The sequence below is a fragment of the Onychomys torridus genome, chromosome 1 (assembly GCF_903995425.1).
Source record: "Onychomys torridus chromosome 1, mOncTor1.1, whole genome shotgun sequence".
In the NCBI taxonomy this organism is placed as follows: domain Eukaryota; kingdom Metazoa; phylum Chordata; class Mammalia; order Rodentia; family Cricetidae; genus Onychomys; species Onychomys torridus.
Genome location: NC_050443.1, coordinates 7,370,174 through 7,386,827, shown reverse-complemented (window position 1 = coordinate 7,386,827; position 16,654 = coordinate 7,370,174). Strand labels below are relative to the sequence as shown.

Below are 16,654 nucleotides of genomic sequence, written 5' to 3'. Positions count from 1 at the left end.
ATGCAGAAGCCTGTGTGTGGATTTGAAACAATAGATGAATGCAGCTGTTCAGTGCTGCCTCTCCCCTCCTCCTTCTCTCCCCCATTCCTACCCCCTATCCCTGCCTGCTCCAGGGTTCCCTGCTTGCCAAGGACCAGTTTTGAAGCTTTGAAGCTGCTCCTGTGAAGAGAGTGCTGACTGAAGCTCTGGGACTTTGTATAGTCTTGGATGTCGTGAAACTCACTATGTAGACTAGGCTGGCCTTGAACTCGGAGATCTGCCTACTTCTGCCACTATGCCTAGCTCCCTTTTATTTTTATTATGTGTATGCATGTGTGTGGGTATGTGCATGTGAGTGCAAGTACCGACAGAGATCAGAGGCATCATATCCCCTTGGAGCTGGAGTTCAAGCAATTGGGAGCCACCTGGTGAAAGTGCTGGGACTTGAACTCAGGTCCTCTGGAAGAGCAGTCAGTGCTCTTAACCTCTGAGCCATCTCTCCAGCCCCTCATATGTTGCTTTAAAGGTTAAGGGGCGACAAAAATGGTGTTTACCTTTCTAGTGTTACCAGATGTCTTAGGGTTACTGTCGGTGTGATGGAACACCATGACCAAAAGCAAAACTCAGGACCACCAGACTAGGGATGGCCCCGCCTATAATAGGCCAGCCCTCCCATATCCATCACTAATTAAGAAAATGCTCTGTAGGCTTTCTTAAGCTGGATCTTATGGAGGCACCTTCTCAACTGAGGCCCCCTCCTCTCTGATGACTTCAGCTTGTGTCAAGTTGACATAAAACTAGCCAGAGCCAGGTGGTGGTGGCACACGCCTGTAATCCCAGCACTCGGGAGGCAGAGCCAGGTGGATCTCTGTGAGTTCGAGGCCAGCCTGGTCTACAGAGTGAGTTCCAGGAAAGGCTCAAAGCTACACAGAGAAACCCTGTTTCGAAGAGAAAACAAAAACAAAAACAAAAAACACCTCACAAAACTTTTGATGGTACGATAACTTTCTGCTGACTCTGTCCCATTTCCCCCTGAAATCTGTGAATAAGATACTGAGCTAACTGCCCCACCCCCACCCCGACCTGAGGACCAAACCCAGGGCCTTGCGCTTGTTAGGCAAGCACTCTGCCACTGAGCTAAATCCCCAGCCCCGATGCTGAACTTCTTAATAAGCTTGCTTGGCATAGGCCAAGCTTATGCAAGATGTCCTAGGCCTGCTTTTCTTGCCTTTCTCATTCCCAGCCCTCCCTCTCAGGAGCCTACACTGAAGAAAGGCCTGCTGGTTTAGGCCAGGCATGTATGACCACACAGCCTCTGCAGTGCTGGGGAGTTTTGTACCTGCTGCTAGGCAAAACACTGCTAGTTAGGGTTATGATTGTTGTGATGAAACACTATGAGGAAAGTGGAGAGGAAAGGGTTTATTTGTCTTATATAACCTGAGTCACAATCCATTAAGGGGAGCCCAATGCAGGAACTCAAACCAGGCAGGAATCTGGATGCAAAAACTGATGTAGAAGTCATGGAGGAGTGCCGCCTACTGGCTTGCTCAGACTTCTTAGTTATAGAACTCAGGACCACCAGCCCACGGTGGTCCTACCTACAATGGGTTGGGCCCTCCCTTGTCAATCACTAATTAAGAAAATGCTCTATAGGCTTGTTTACAACCCAATCTAATTTTGTTTTGTTTTGTTTTCTGAGACAAAATTTTCTCTATATAACAGTTATGGATGTCCTGGAACTCACTCTGGAGACCAGCAGGCTGGCTTGAACTCAGAGATCTGCCTGTCTCTGCCTCCAGAGTGCTGGGATTAAAGGCGTGTGCCACCACTACCTGGCAACTCAATTTTATGGAGGCATTTTTTTTAATTGAGGTTTTAAATTGAGGTTTATATTGTTGAGCTGGGGAGATGGCTTGACTTATTTTTTTTTAACCATAATTTTTTTATTGATTCTTTGGGAATTTCACATCATACATCCCAGTCTCTCCATAGTCAGCCTTCACCCTTGTAGTGTCCCCCTGCAAAAGGATATTAAAAAATAAAATAAAATAAAAATGTTAATTAAAACAAACACAAAACAACAAAAAATAAAAAAACAAGCACACACACACACATACACACACACACACACACACACACACACACACACACACACACACGCACACACACGCACACGCACGCGCGCGAACCCACTTGGCTCCTCCATCAATCTTCCCCACCTCTCCATCACCTCTTCATTCCTCTTAGTGGCTGGCACTGGGAGCTGCAGTGTGTCATTCAGTAGATCCTTTTGTCCCAACAGCTTTACTTGCACATGTTCACTGTGTAATGAGTTATTAAGGCCACTCCACGTAGTGAAAAGGGAGGTTTATTTTGTGGGGTAACTTACAAGTGAAGGGATAGGTTACAGGGTCTGAGAAATGTGTACTGCAGTCCGGCGGTGTTCTCTGGAGAACTCTGCTCAGTCTACCTCCAGCGTCCAGAGTCCAGGAACCAAGAGAGAGCACCATCTGGATCTCGGGTCTTCAGGGGTCCTCTCTCGGCTCCACCTTGTAGGCATGACAGTTACTGAAGCCTCAAAGGGGGTGGTATTTCCAGGTCAAAGCTGGACTGGCTACCCACTATAATGAGTTGTTGGTCAGGTTCAAGGCCTCTGGCTTCTGGTACACTATAAATAATGAACCCCCACCAACCTTCCCCTCCAATATCCTGCTGTTGCTCTTAGTCATGGGATACTGTGGCTATGGTTATGAAGGAAGTACTCCAGAAGGTCATAGATGGGGTAGGTATTGGTGTGGGCCAACTTAAAGGCCTGGATGTGTGCCTGGGGTGACAGTTGGGTGGCTCCTCTCTCTCTCTCTCTCTCTCTTCTTTTGGAGACAGGGTTCCTCTGTGTAATAGCCCTGGTTGTCCTGGAACTCACTCTGTAGCCCAGGCTGGCTTCAAACTCACTGAGATCCACCTGCCTCTGCCTCCCAAGTGCTGGGATTAAAGGTGTGCCCCACCACCGCCCGGCTTGTGGCTCATCTCTTAAAGTGCTTGTGGTACAAGCAAAGGGACAAGGGTTTGAGTTCCCAGAATCCATGTAAATACTGGATGGGTATGGTTGGCTCCTGTCATCCCAGCCTCAGAATTCGAAGACAATCCCCAGAGCAAGATGGGTGGTGAGATGGGCCACATCAGCAAGCTCTGGGTTTGACTCAAAGAATGAGCAAGATTCCCAACATCAACCTCAGGCCGCCACGCACCTGGATACATGTGCGCCCACACATTCAAACACACACACACACACACACACACTGTTGTCAAACACTTGGCATTCTGCCTTTTGCTCTAAATGTATTATGATTGGAAAAACCACCAAAAGAGGATGCCGATTTTATTTGTTTATATTTAGATTGTTTTATCAGACAAGGTCACATAGAACACAGGCTGGATCTTGCTATGTAGCTAAGAAAGGCCTTGAACTCCTGGTCTTCCTGCTGGGAGTACAGGTTTGTACCATGACCAGTTATGAAAAACACAAACCTTTCAACAATTAAGACAGTCTTCTGGCCAGGCAGTGGTGGTGCACGCCTTTAACCCCAGCAGAGGCACTTGGATCTCTGTGAGTTTGAGGCCAGCCTGGTGTACAGAGAGAGTTCTGAGACAGCCAGGGCTACACAGAAAAATCTTGTCCTGAAAAAAACATCCCATCCCCCCCAAAAAAGAATGAACAAAAAACCAAAACCAATCTTAAAACAACAACGATGACAAAAAGCTTTCTGAGTGAGCTGGAACCCACTGCAGGACAGGAGCCGTGAGGCCTTGCGCTGAGCTGCAGGCTCCTGGTCCCACTCAAGGATGTGGCTTGTCTAGAGGTCTGCTATCAGGCCTAAGCTCGAGTGAGGGGAGCAGCTTGTTCAGCAATCCATGTGGGAAACCAGTGGGGAAGGGAACTTGCTACCTGGTGTTTGAGGCCCTCCTCCCTTCCAGTTTCACTTATGAACCTAGCCCATAATAGTTGTTTTTCATTTGAGCCATCACACCACTCCCATGGATGTTTCCAGTCAGACAAAGCCAGCATGCATCCCAGCTCTGTCAATCATTGAGTAAGCCAGGCAACTGAGCGTGGGGAGGTGTCTGGGCTTCTGTTAGGTTTTACCAGGGTGGGGGTGAGGGAAACCCAAGTGGGGAGGAGGCAAAAGGGGAGGCCATCATGAGGACTGGGGAAGATTACAGGAAGACTCTGTGGAGACTCACAACAGCTGGGACAGTGTAGAAAGACACCTTCTCCATGGTCTTTGCCCGTCTTAACCCAAGGAAAAGATGAGTTGCTATTACAGCAGGGGCAAGCAGGCATATTTGTAAGTGTAGAGGGCCGGTGTGAGCTGGGTGTGGTAGCACACACCTGTAAACCCAGCATTTGGAAGGTGTAGGCAAGGGAGGACCTAGGCTATATGAATTCTTGCCAAGGGGGAAAAAAAAAAACTAACAACAACAACAACAAAGGGTCAGCTGTAGTGATGCACACATCTATAATTAAGATGCCATGCCAGGGCAGTGGGGATGCACACCTTTCATCCCAGCACTCCGGAGGCAGAGGCAGGCAGATCTGGATCTTTGTGAGTTAGAGGCCAGCCTGGTTTACAGAGTGAGTTCCAGGACATCAGGGCTGTTACACAGAAAAACCTGGAAACCCTGTCTCAAAAAACAAACAAACAAACAAGAACTGAGGGCAGGCTTGGGTCATATGGAGAGATCATCTCAGCTCCCCCCAAAACCAATGTGAAGAGCAGATTCTGGAGCTTGCTCTGGGAACTGACACTGTTCTTCAATTGTCTCGGACAAAAGTAACGAACAGGCAAGAGATCTAAGGGACGCATGAAGGTTCAAAGCACTCCTGACCAGCCCGGAGGAACAGGGAGGCATACGTACCTCTGGACATGAAAGAAGAGGCACATAGGAGCAGCAAGGAGGGGCGCTGACTGAGCAAACATCTCAATAATGTTCCACCCCAAGGAACTGGAGAGACGACTCAGCGGTTAAAAGCACTGGATGTGAAGTCATGGGGACCAGAGTTCAATTCCACCTCCGGAGTTTGGATCCCAGAATGAACATTAACAGAGATGAATAGCTAGAAGAGACCCCCCCCCCCCCCCCGCCCCGCGCGCGCGCGCGCGCGCGCGCACACACACACACACACACACACACACACACACACACACGAGACAGACAGAGAGAGAGAGAGAGAGAGAGAGAGAGAGAGAGAGAGAGAGAGAGAGAGAACTGGAGAAGTGAGCAAGAATGTGGTACTAAAAACCCAAGTTTCTAGAAGACACTTTGATATGCCCATCTCTAGAATTTATTTGCTTATTTATCTCCTTATTTTGAGACAGGATCTCACTACATAGCCCCTGTCTGTCCTGGAACGCACTACGGAAATCAGTCTGACCTCAAACTAACAGAGATCTGCTGACAACACTGAAGCCTGCTCCGTATTTCTGAATTTTAAAATGCAAAGTCTTTAAGGTACACACCTTTAATCCCAGCACTCAGGAGGCTGAGGCTGGACCGCCACAAAGAGTGTGAGTTCAGCCTGGACATTATAGCGAGACTATCTCAAACGCACATACAGAGAATTAAAAAATACCAACCTGGGCTTAGTGGTACAAGCCTATAGTTCCAGCACTCAGGAAGCTGAGACAGGAGGATTACCAGTTAGAGGCCAGCTTATGCTACATGAGGAGGCTCCGTCTCAAGCAAACTAAAATCTGCCTCATCATCTGACCTTAAGATGGTGATCACCCCTGGAATATATGAGGGGCCCATGCCACTACAAAGGTCCTTTAAGTGGAAATCAGAGTCAATGCTCCAAAGAGATAAACAACTGCTCACTGCTGAAGACAGAGAAAGAGGCCATAAGCCAAGGGCCTCAGGTAACCTCTGTGCCTGCCAGGTGGAGCCTGCTCCCCTGATAACATCTTTGATCTAGTGAGATATATTTCACTGTTTTGATGTTGGCGCAATGAGCAAATAGATGTTTTGAGTCACCTGGTTTACGGGCACAGTTAATAGAACACCACGCACTGACAAATTATAAGTGTCTGTCCTGAGGGTCACAGTTCCCTCCAGTTTAATGATGAACCTGGTTGTGTGGGGTGTAGGCCTGACCTGGAGGCACGCATGGCCTGAGGCACCCATGTGTTGTCTACCTTCTCAGAAGCCACTCATATCCCCTCACACTCATAAAGGAAAGTCCCTTATTGTTCATCCAAGACCAGGTTCAGGAATTCATAGGCCAGAGGGGTGGTGAGCGATGTGTATGGCCAAGGAATTAGGTAGACTGGAGGAGAGAAGTGACTAATTGCACTGTCTGGGCTCAGCGGCCTGGTGGTTCCTGTAGCTGGTCAGCCAGCACACAAGGCTGCTCTTTTGATCAGTGGAAGCCAGAAGTCAGAATTCTTCCTCAGAAATTCTACTTATAGACGTATAACTTATGTTGAAAATCTAGCACGTTAGTTGAGGGTCACATGCAAGAGGATGGAAAGGTAGCTGTGGTTTCCTGTACCTTCCACAGAGACACCTTGCCCAGCCACTGCAAGGAGGAACCTAAGGCAGTTTCTGAGCATTCCAAAGCAGGGAGAGGCCTTCCCTTACACATGCCGGACCCCAGCCATGGATTAGTACGGTTCAGGCCAGACCAGGCTCCAGAAAGCAGGGGCAGAAGGAAACAGCCTCTTCTTACACTAGGTGGTCTGACTTTGGACAAGGGATCTTCTTGGGGTCCATGATCCACTTGGAATACCCCAGAGCCTCCTCTTGGATGGTGGGGATGCCTGGAGTGCTGCATTAGGGGCTGGAGGCTCCCAAGGTGAGACAGCCTTCTCCCACTGCTCATGGGCCCTCTGGCTGGTGGCTCTTCCTATGAATGACCAGCTGAAACTTCCAGTCAAAGCTGCACCCACAGTCCCGGCAGCAGTGGCGCCTCTGGCCTGCATGGCTCTTGCGGTGGATGACCAGCTGTGACTTCCAGCTGAAGCTGCGCCCACACTCCACACACACATAGCCCCGAAGGCCAGCGGAGCACCGAATGGCTGGCTCCCGGGACATCTGGGGTGGCCTTTCCAGGCCTGGCCCACGCAAGTGTGTGCGATGATGGATGACGAGAACAGACTTCCAATCGAAGCTGAGGCCGCACTGCTCACAAGTGTACAGCTTCCGAGGTGCCGGCCTAGCAGGGGCTTCAAGCAGTCGTATGGGAGACAAGCCTGAAGGGTCCTTGCAAGGGCTCCGGCTCTCGCTTGGAGAGGATGTGCAGGCTTGAACTAGCTCTGGACCTGCAATGGCTCCCACTTCTGGGAAATGGCTCCTGAGGGACTCTGGTCCTGTGTGTGGGGTCTCCCGTTTTGGCCTCCGCTCAGACTCAACTTGTATATCTGGCTCTAGCAGTGGCAGGCTTGCTGGGGTGGGGAGAATGTTCATTTGGGGGCTCAGTTACATGGGGACTTGCCCAGAAGTGTGTGGGTGGGCACCTTCTGGTAGGAAAGAGATGCAGCCAGATGCTGGGCTGCTGCACCGGGAGCCCCTGTGGGGGCCTAGCGCATGCAGGGAAGCACGTGGAGGATGGGGCAGGGAAGACAGGACAGAGAAAGGGCTATCAAACCTCACCCTGGGACACCACTGTGCCATACTTCTCCAGCATCACGCCCCAGTACAGCTCTTTTTGTGATGAGTCCAACAGGCCCCACTCCTTCTGCAAGGATGCAACCAGTCACTGCCTCTCCCACCCAGCCTCACATCCTTATCCACCACCCAGTGGGTGTCAGGTTACCTAATCTTTATCTGCAGCAGGCTAAGGACTAAGTCAGAACTGGCCTTTGTGAGTACTGGGTCAGCTTTCACCTGTCAACTGTCTTCTCAGCGGCCTATCTCAGTGATGGCCAGAAAGACGAAATTGTGGGTGGGTTTTCAACAGAGATACCATGGCTGTCCCCATCCTTCTTCTGGTCGCTAAACTGTGTACAGGATGTGCTGGAAAAGGCCAGGAGACTACCTGGACTCAGCCACTTTCTATCAAGACTGATTAACAAAATCGAAACCTCCTTGGGGTAAGAAATTTTTTCTTTTGGCCTTTATTGGGGTCTGTATGTGTGAGATTGGGTCTATGTAGTCCAGGCTAGCCTCAAACTCATTGTATAGCTGAGGATGACTTTAAACTTCTGATATTCCTGTCTCCACCTCCTGAGTTCTGGGATTACAGGTGAGTGGTACCACACCCAGTTTATGAAGTGCTGGGGATAAAATTTAGGACCTCATGAATGCTAGGCAGGTACTCTACCAACTGAGTTACATTCCCAAAACCTTTATTTATTTAATTTTATTTTTTAGAAAGAGGATTAAGGAGCCAGGCATGGTAGGGTATACCTTTGATCCCAGTGCTCAGAGGCAGGGGCAGGCATATCTCTGTGAGTTCAAGGCCAGCCTGGTCTACATGGCTAGTTTCAGGACAGTGTGCAGAGGTGTGTAGAGAGATGCTGTCTCAAAACAAAACAAAACAAAACCCAAAAAGGTTGTGTGTGTGGGAACACTAAGGTTAAGGATAATGAAGAATTTCAGGGCTGTGATGAAGTGAGGAGGCATCAGTGATGGCGAAAGCTCGGGGGCTTTCTGCCAGTTGGTTCAGGCAAGGTCTGAAGAGGGTGAGTTTGGTGGCAGGACCGGGGCCTACCTGTAACGGCCTTCCCAAGGAAAGAATTCCTTGCCTAAAAGATCCACCTTTTCCTCTGTACTAATGTCTGCCATATAGGTCTTTGGTAGGTTAGAAAAAATAACAGAATTTCTAGGCTACATCTAGAGATGATGCTGGCTGGAAGCGAGGACACCAGAGAGGGATCCTAGAGGGGTACCTTAACTTTGAAGCACACCTTCACTAGACATTCTGTTGAGGAAGGGAGCTCTCAAGTGGAGGAGCACAGAAACAGGGAGAAGCTGGAGAGGGCAAGATCGCTATCCCCTCCACATTAACTATACACACTCAGGGAGCAGGGGCTTTTAACTAAGGTCCCAGGCCACTGCACTTTGAGAAGAGCAGTAGAAAGGACTTGAGGCGCATGCAGGGAGGGTGTCTTGATCTGCTCTCAGGAATGCGGGGATCCTGCAGTGCAGTCTCCTCTCCATCTGCACACATAACAGCTGGCCCAGGCCTCTGGGTACTGCAAGCCTTTCCAGTAACTGACTTCTCTGGAGGTGAGGAAGTCATGCCCACCAGTTCTGGTCACTCTGGACCAGGCCTGAGACCTGAGGCCTAAATCATTTCCAATGAGAGACTGCCAGTCTAGTCTTCAGCTCTCAGAGCCTGCTGGGAGGGAAGGCATTTAATACGCAGGAGTAGTAAGAAAAAACACACGCGTCACTGGCAGGGGATCCTCCAAGGCCACAGGGCAGAAGACAGCCACCAGAGACACTCCCCCTCCTACACCCATGGCCCACGTTCCCTGCTGGAGGGTGCTTACCTGGACCCTTCCTGGGTGGGAGGACGTGGAGGCTGGTTCTTGGTATCCACGGTGTCCCTCAGGAATCTGGCCTGGAAGCAGGGGACTTGGGGATACTGAGAAAGACAGGCAGATGGGAAGGAGTGTCAAGCTGTAATTACTGCATTACACTTGGCCTGCCTCTGCCATGTGACATGGTCGGAAGTCAGCCTTGTCTTGTTGCATCACAGACATCCAGCTTTATAGTCTCTCCAGGGTCTCTATCCCAAATCAGGACATGCAGACTTATTTCAGGAGTCTTAGCCCTGGTACAATCTCTCCTAGAATGACCCGCCCCTCAACATACCCAGGGACTTGAAATTCTGATGTTGCATCCCCTCACCTATCTCCTGTCCATCAGCACCGGCTTCCTCCTTCACACTGCAATCGATCTGCGTAGATCTGTCTATCCCCGCATCCTGTGGTGCCTCTGCAGGACCTGCCTTGGGGGACTCCATTGCTACTGAGACGTGGTGGCTCCCTGAAGACTCCTTTGTCTTTGCTTCTGTAAGAAGCATCTTTGGCTTCAGGATGTGGGCTGTGACCTGAAGAGAAGCATGTCACAGGGGCTCTACCTCCAGTCTGTCCCTTTTAGAAGCTAATGGCATCACACTCACCCAGCCCAGCAGCTGCCCAGGATCATGTTGCAGCCCCTCAACCAGGGCTGCAGCCTCCTCAGGGCTTCCTGGTCGCTGCCCTCGAACCCAGGCCTGGATCTCAGGGGGCAACACACCAAGGAACTGCTCCAAAACCAGCAACTCTATCATCTGCTTTTTGGAGCGTGACTCAGGCTGCAACCATTGGTGACACAACTCTCGAAGCCGGGACAGCGCCTCTCGGGGCCCCTCTACCTCCTCATAGCAGAAACCCCGGAATCTGAGTCGCGCAGCCTCAGGCTCCTCAGTGGTGGTCTTGGAGTCCCTGGCGGATAGGTGTGGGGGGCCCAGAGGCGATGGCATTCTTGTTTGGAAGGGTCTTTTTGGAGCTGACAACAGGGACCTACAGAAAAGGAGGAATCATAGTGTCATCTAAGGCCAAAGGCACACACCAGCCCCCTCCCAGAAGCCCGGAAAATAAACCCTGAGGCCACAAGCACTTCAAGGAAGGTCACGGGAGGTGCAAGCTCATAGCAGTTGAGACCTGGAGGACGCCTTAAGGATAAATGCCTGGGTGGAAGGTGTCCGAGGACCTTCTTCTAGGAAACTGCAAATGGCTGGTTCAAACATTGGGTGTGGCAGAGAACTATGGGAGATGAAGGTGGTTCCCCTAGCAAAGGGTCAGGAGGGCACAGGTAGGACCATTGTTCAGAGTGACCTGGAGCCCTGAGGTTTTAGGCAGAAGGCAGATCAGGTTGTGTTGTCTGAAGAGTTGGCTCTGGGATCTGAGTACATCACCTGGGACGGAGCTGAAAGCCCGGGTGCGCTCCCAGATGGGTGTGGTGACTGCGCGCTGTGGATGCACGCACTGCTTTAGCAAGCAAAAGCCAAACCAAACAGCCTGTATTGTGTGGAGTCGTAAAATGCAACTTGCGTCCCAGTCCTTAGGTTCTGGATTGAAACCGGCTCTCCTGGGGCACCTGTCTTGTCAAGGAGAACCTTAGAGTTGGGCGTGTTGGTCTCTGACACAGGAAAGGGGAGGGTCTTTCGACGTTCTGGGTTCGAAGGCTTGGGGGCGCTCTCGGAGCTCGCCCAGCCCAGCCAGGAGTGAGCTCACCTCTGACGCCTCTGGGCGCCCCAGGAGCTCGGGGCACTTCCGGAAAGTGACACCGCGCGTCCCACCTCCACTCACAGAACGCCCCGCCTTGCGCATTACCCTACCGGTCTGGCCAATCCTGCACCTGCCCCACAGACACGGCCCCCTCCTCTCGGACTACGTCTCCCGTGAGCCTCAGCAAGGACGGCAGCGCGTTTCCAGGGTCTCGCGCGCGCGAGGTGCTTCGTTCCTCTCCTTGAGCCCGCGGTGCCGCAGCGTTCCAGGGTTCCCTCTTCTGACTTGACAACCGTTCTTCCTTTGCACCCCAGCCGAAGGACTCACCCACTGCCGACCCGGACTGCGGGTTAGCGACCTAGCGCATGTGCACAGCGGACCTGGTTTCTATTGGGTGGTGAGGCGTCCTGACCAATTAGAGCTGACGCTCATTACAGAAGGTATCGTCGGTCCATGTGTCTCCTAGGTAACAGCTAGTGCACAACCTACTCCCTTTTGCTCTTTCCAAAGCAACACTTGTTAGCGTCGTCCTACGGCCGAAGAGGACTAGGTGGCGGTTCCAGACGATCCCAGTGGGAGGCAATGTTGGGCGCGGAAGACCCAATATGGCTTCTGTTAACACCCCGTTAAGCTCCCTTGGTATTGTGGGGGCAATAGGCCCATGCGTGGGCAAGCGTTCTCAGGAGGTAACCATGTCATTACCCCCTCATTAACAGTCTTTAGATAACAGTACTGCAAATGAGGATGGAGGTTTCTGTCTGAGATTGTGAGACACACTCAACCTTTAATTTGGAGGCTGTAGTTAGACAAGGTGACCTATGTTGATTTTTTTCCAAAGCTTTTTGGGAAAAGGGCTTTATCAAAATAAAGTTAGCCAGGCTGGAGAGACAGCTCAGTGGTTAAGAGCACTGACTGCTCTTCCAGAGGTCCTGAGTTCAATTCCCAGCAACCACATGGTGGCTCACAGCCACCTGTAATGAGATCTGGTGCTCTCTTCTGGCTTGCAAGGGACACATGCAGACAGAACACTGTATGTATAATAAATAAATAAATCTTTAAAAAATAAAAATAAAGTTAGTGGCTTTATTTATTTGTTTTGGGGGAACAAGGTTAAAAAAAAAAGTCGGGCTGGAGAGATGGCTCAGAGGTTAAGAGCACCGGCTGTTCTGCCAGAGGATCTGAGTTCAATTCCCAGCAACCACATGGTGGCTCACAACCATCTGTAATAAGATCTGGCGCCCTCTTCTGTATACATAATAAATAAATTAAAAAACAAACAAACAAACTAGAAAACCCTCAGCATTAAAAAAAAAAAAAAAAAGTCCCCGGCTGGCCTGGAACTCACTCAGAAATCTGCAAGCCTCTGCCTCCTGACTGCTGAGATTTAAGACGTGGGCCACCACACGCAGCAGTTAGTTAATGGCTTTCAAATTTAGTTGCAGAGGGCGTGAGTTTTGTTTTCACTTACCCAGAGTGTGAACCATGATATAATCATTCAATCCTAAACTGGATCTGTGTATTCTGGTTTCTACTGATTCCTGGGACACCCGCCCTCCCTCCACCCCCACCCCTACCCCTCTCCCTCTTGGCTGCCAGCTGCTGGCCGAGAGCAGCAGTTCTCAACATCTGAAACTCCTGAGCAGTTACGTGGCTACGTAGAGTTTGTCAACTCGGCCTACCAGCTGAACTATCTTGAGGTGAGGTCTTCCACAGAGACTCTGGACACAGCTCTCACACCCACCCAGTGGGGAGGGGCTAGGCATTAAGGGGCTTCCCAGGGAGCTCTTCCAGGAAGCACCCTTGTTCTAGGGTTCCCCTTCCTGGTTAGGTGGCGCTTTCACTGTGCTGCAGGGGTAGACCTATTCCCCCAGGCTTTAAATCTAGAGCTGAATATTCACCAGGTAAACAACCGTTGAGCTAGCCCCAACTCCCTTAATTACTGTTAATATTGGGTTGATCAATGTAACCATGAAAAAAAAATTTTTTTTTTGAGGCCGAATCTAAGTTCCCTAGGTTGGCCTCTCAGCCATCTTAAAGTGGAGGGCTTATGGTGACCTAATGACCTTGCCCTTACAATAATGAAATAGAAATGGTCTATGGAACTGGGGTATTAACATTTTCTGTTCAGGTGGGGGGACATTTCGGTCACCAGTCCTTCTTGCCCAACTGTGTGCTGTCTTAGAAATGCTGAAAATGCTAAATTTTAGCCAGGCGGTGGTGATGCACGCCTTTAATCCCAGCACTAGGGAGGCAGAGGCAGGTGGATCTCTGTGAATTCGAGTCCAGCCTGGTCTACAAAATGAGTTCCAGGACAGCCAAAGCTGTTGCCAGAGAAACCCTGTATGTGGCAGGGGGAGGCTGAATTTTAAGGTAAAAAACTGATTTGGACTCTTCAGTCACCCATGTTCTTGTAACCCCAATAAACTTATTTGCCAAGCAGGACTTAGGGCTTTCTTTATGTTTTCTCTCTCCCTAACTGGGGAGTGTTGGTTTATGTCTGCCCAGGAAAATCATGAGACAGGCTCTGTGTCAGCTCAGTATTTGGTTTCCCTTGAATAAGGGATGACTCATCTACTCCTGGCTTCCAAGGGCCACTGTTATTACATTTCCCCCATTGTTACCAGTAGACCTATGTGAGCTAAGAGTGGTGCATGTGTTTGTTTTGTTGTTGGGGTGGTGGTTTTCTTCTCTGATTTTTTTGAGATGCGGTTTCTTTGGGCAGCCTTGGCTGTTCTAGAACTAGCTCTATAGATCAAGTTGTCTTCAAACTCACAGAGATCCACTTGCCTCTGCCTCCAGAGTGCTGGGGTTAAAGATATGCAACACCACCTCCCTGTGGATTTTCTCTTTTCTCTTTCCTTCCTTCCTTCCTTCCTTCCTTCCTTCCTCCCTTTCTTCCTTTCTTCTTTCCTTCCTTCATTGTTTCTAAATCCTAGTTTGGTCTCTAACTCTCTGTCTTTCAGCTTCAGTTTTTCTTTTCTTTCTTTTTATTTTATTTTATTTTATTTTTTTAGACAAGGTTTTCTCTGTGTAGCTTTGCACCTTTTCTGGAACTCAGTTGGTAACCCAGGCTGGCCTCGAACTCACAGAGATCCGCCTGGCTCTGCCTCTCGAGTGCTGGGATTACAGGCATGCGCCACCACTGCCCGGCCAGCTTCAGTTCTTCCCAGTGCTGAAAATATAGGTGAGTGGAACCAAACTTAGCAGGTGTAACATTTTACTTAGAAAGCCCCAGGACATTTTTACAGTCACAGCCTGTTAAGAGGGGTCAGCCAGAATAGCCATAGTTGCCCGGGAAGACCAGACATAGGGGCACAGAACAGTTCTGGGTATTGGAAGATGTAAATTCAAGAAGGGTAGAACTAAAGGGCAGTAGGACACAAGCAGAGGAAGCTGGTGAGGAAGAGAAGATGGTATTGATTCCATTCTGGGGGCCAGGAAGGCTCAGGACATGTGCTTCAGCTTTCCTGGGACTGCTGGGGAACTCATTTGCTCAACATATAGCTTCAGTCCTGAGCCATCCTGGCATTACACAGCTCCATCCAAGAGGAGCTGAGTAGGCCTGCTGAGTATCAGGAGGCCTAGCACAGAGAACTTGCCTTTACAGGGTTTGGGGCAGCTAGGTCCTGCACAACACCTCTCCTTGCATGAACTCATGAGATTTAGTGGAAGATGTAGCTGATCCCGTTGGCAAATGGGTGGGACACGCATGTCTCAAGTATAGAGGATAGCTGCAAGATGGGTCATGGGGATTTATTTGGGGGGGGGGGTGTTTTTCTGAGACAAGGTCTCATTGTGCAGCCTCAACTGCTCTGGACCTTGCTATGTAGAACTGCTTGTCTGTCTCTTGAGTGCGATTAAAGGTATTAATCAACACATCTGACCTTTTTCTTTTTCTTTTTGCAAACTGTCTTAGTAGCCTCACACTGGCCTCAAACTTGATGTGCAGACAAGTCTGGCCTTTTAACTCCAGATCCTCCTGTCTCAGCCTCCCAAGTGCTAGGGTTACAGGTATGCACCACCATCCCTGCAAGGTTCTTCAGGTGATGGCACTGGAGTTCCCACAGGGCTGGAGTCAACTTTGCACATGCACTCAGGCTCAATAGCAGGCACCATCACAGCACTGCCTTGGTCTTCCCACCCTTTTCTCTCCCACAGTCTGATCCACAAAGGCTCATCTTTCAACAGAACTGCTGCTCTGGGACCGTCCCACTCTGCCCAGGTCTCCTGGCTTCCCCCACCCACCTATGGCCACCCAGGGGGATGTAGATAACCCACCCTATACTGGGCTGCAGACAAGCTATAGCTCTACCCTTTGGCCCCTCTGCGAACCCAGATTTAAGCCAAATCTCCAAATCTCTGTACTGACACTCCAATGGCGGGTCTGTGTATATCCATTTAATACTATCTGCAGTTTTAAGGTAAAAAGTATTACTGTTCATACAGATGTTAAAAACTTCAAGGTATCTCAACACTTTTTTGTTTTTCAAGACAGGTTTCTCTCTGTAGCTGAGGTTGTCCTGGAATTCACTCTGTAGACCAGGCTGGCCTTGAACTGAGAGATCCATCTGCCTCTGCCTCCAGAGTGCTGGGATCAAAGGCATGCGCCACAAATACCTGACTTTTTTTTTTTTTTTTCTTAAAATAGGGCCTCAAACTATCCTTGAACTCCAGAAGTGGGGCTTCCAGGCATGCATCATCAAGCCTAGTTCTTTTAAGTTGTTGATACAGGGTTTCTCTGCGTATCCCTGCCTTCCTCTGGCTCCTGTGTGCTAGGATTAAAGGCGCATGCCACCATGCCTCCATTTCCCTGCTGGTGTTGCATCAGGTCCAAATGGGACCCGGTCTAATGGCTACAAGAAGCAAATTGAATCTCACCCATCTGTCCTCACCATTCCGGGTCATTATACTGGCAAGGGTGGTCCAGAAGTCATAGGAAATGTCCAGTCCTTCCTGCTCAGCTCTTTACCTTCTGATCACAGTGGGGACAACGACAACAGGGAGGTACATGATGGCTAAGCCCAGCAAAAATAAGCAGCCCTCTAAAGTTTGTGCCACCACTTCAGATGTTGTGAAGGTCTAGACTTGACTTTACAGGCTCCATCTTAGGGAAAGGGCCACCATCTCAGACCACCTGCTGTTCTCAGTTCCAGGAAGGACCTCAGGAATGTGCCATGACAACTCGAACAGATACAGAGCGGTATCCTCCTGCAGATATCCTGTCTGCGGTTTATGGCCCTTGAAGATATTTAGAAAATCCTGCTGAGCAGCCCAGATAATCCTGTTCAGCAGGTTGTGGTTCCCTGCCAAAAGTCTAACCCAATGGTTTCAAATGTGGTTTTGTGCCCAAAGTCTAGATCATTAATTCCAAAAAATCACCTTGCTCCATACCCCTTCTACCCAATCCCAAGTTACCAATTCCTGGCTTGTGATTTTTCCCTATAAAAACTCTCTAC

At 49.8% G+C, this 16,654-nt stretch overlaps 1 protein-coding gene across 7 annotated transcripts; it reads right to left on the bottom strand.

The window, feature by feature from the left end:
- Nucleotides 1-6,058: 6,058 nt before the first annotated feature.
- On the bottom strand, nucleotides 6,059-11,380 carry Znf446 (zinc finger protein 446). Of its 7 annotated transcripts, none has more exons than XM_036167691.1 (6): nucleotides 11,329-11,380; nucleotides 10,109-10,490; nucleotides 9,835-10,036; nucleotides 9,474-9,568; nucleotides 7,630-7,714; nucleotides 6,059-7,421 (listed from the first exon to the last, which is right to left on the bottom strand). In XM_036167691.1, the coding sequence occupies exons 2-6, from the start codon at nucleotides 10,448-10,450 to the stop codon at nucleotides 6,856-6,858; spliced, it is 1,290 nt and encodes a 429-aa protein (XP_036023584.1). In that variant the 5' UTR covers nucleotides 10,451-10,490; nucleotides 11,329-11,380; the 3' UTR covers nucleotides 6,059-6,855. The 7 variants fall into 7 exon arrangements, with proteins under 7 accessions (XP_036023584.1, XP_036023400.1, XP_036023213.1 ...); XM_036167507.1 differs by having other exon boundaries at nucleotides 11,309-11,364; XM_036167320.1 differs by lacking the exon at nucleotides 11,329-11,380 and adding an exon at nucleotides 10,632-11,302.
- Between the last annotated feature and the right edge of the window lie 5,274 nt (nucleotides 11,381-16,654).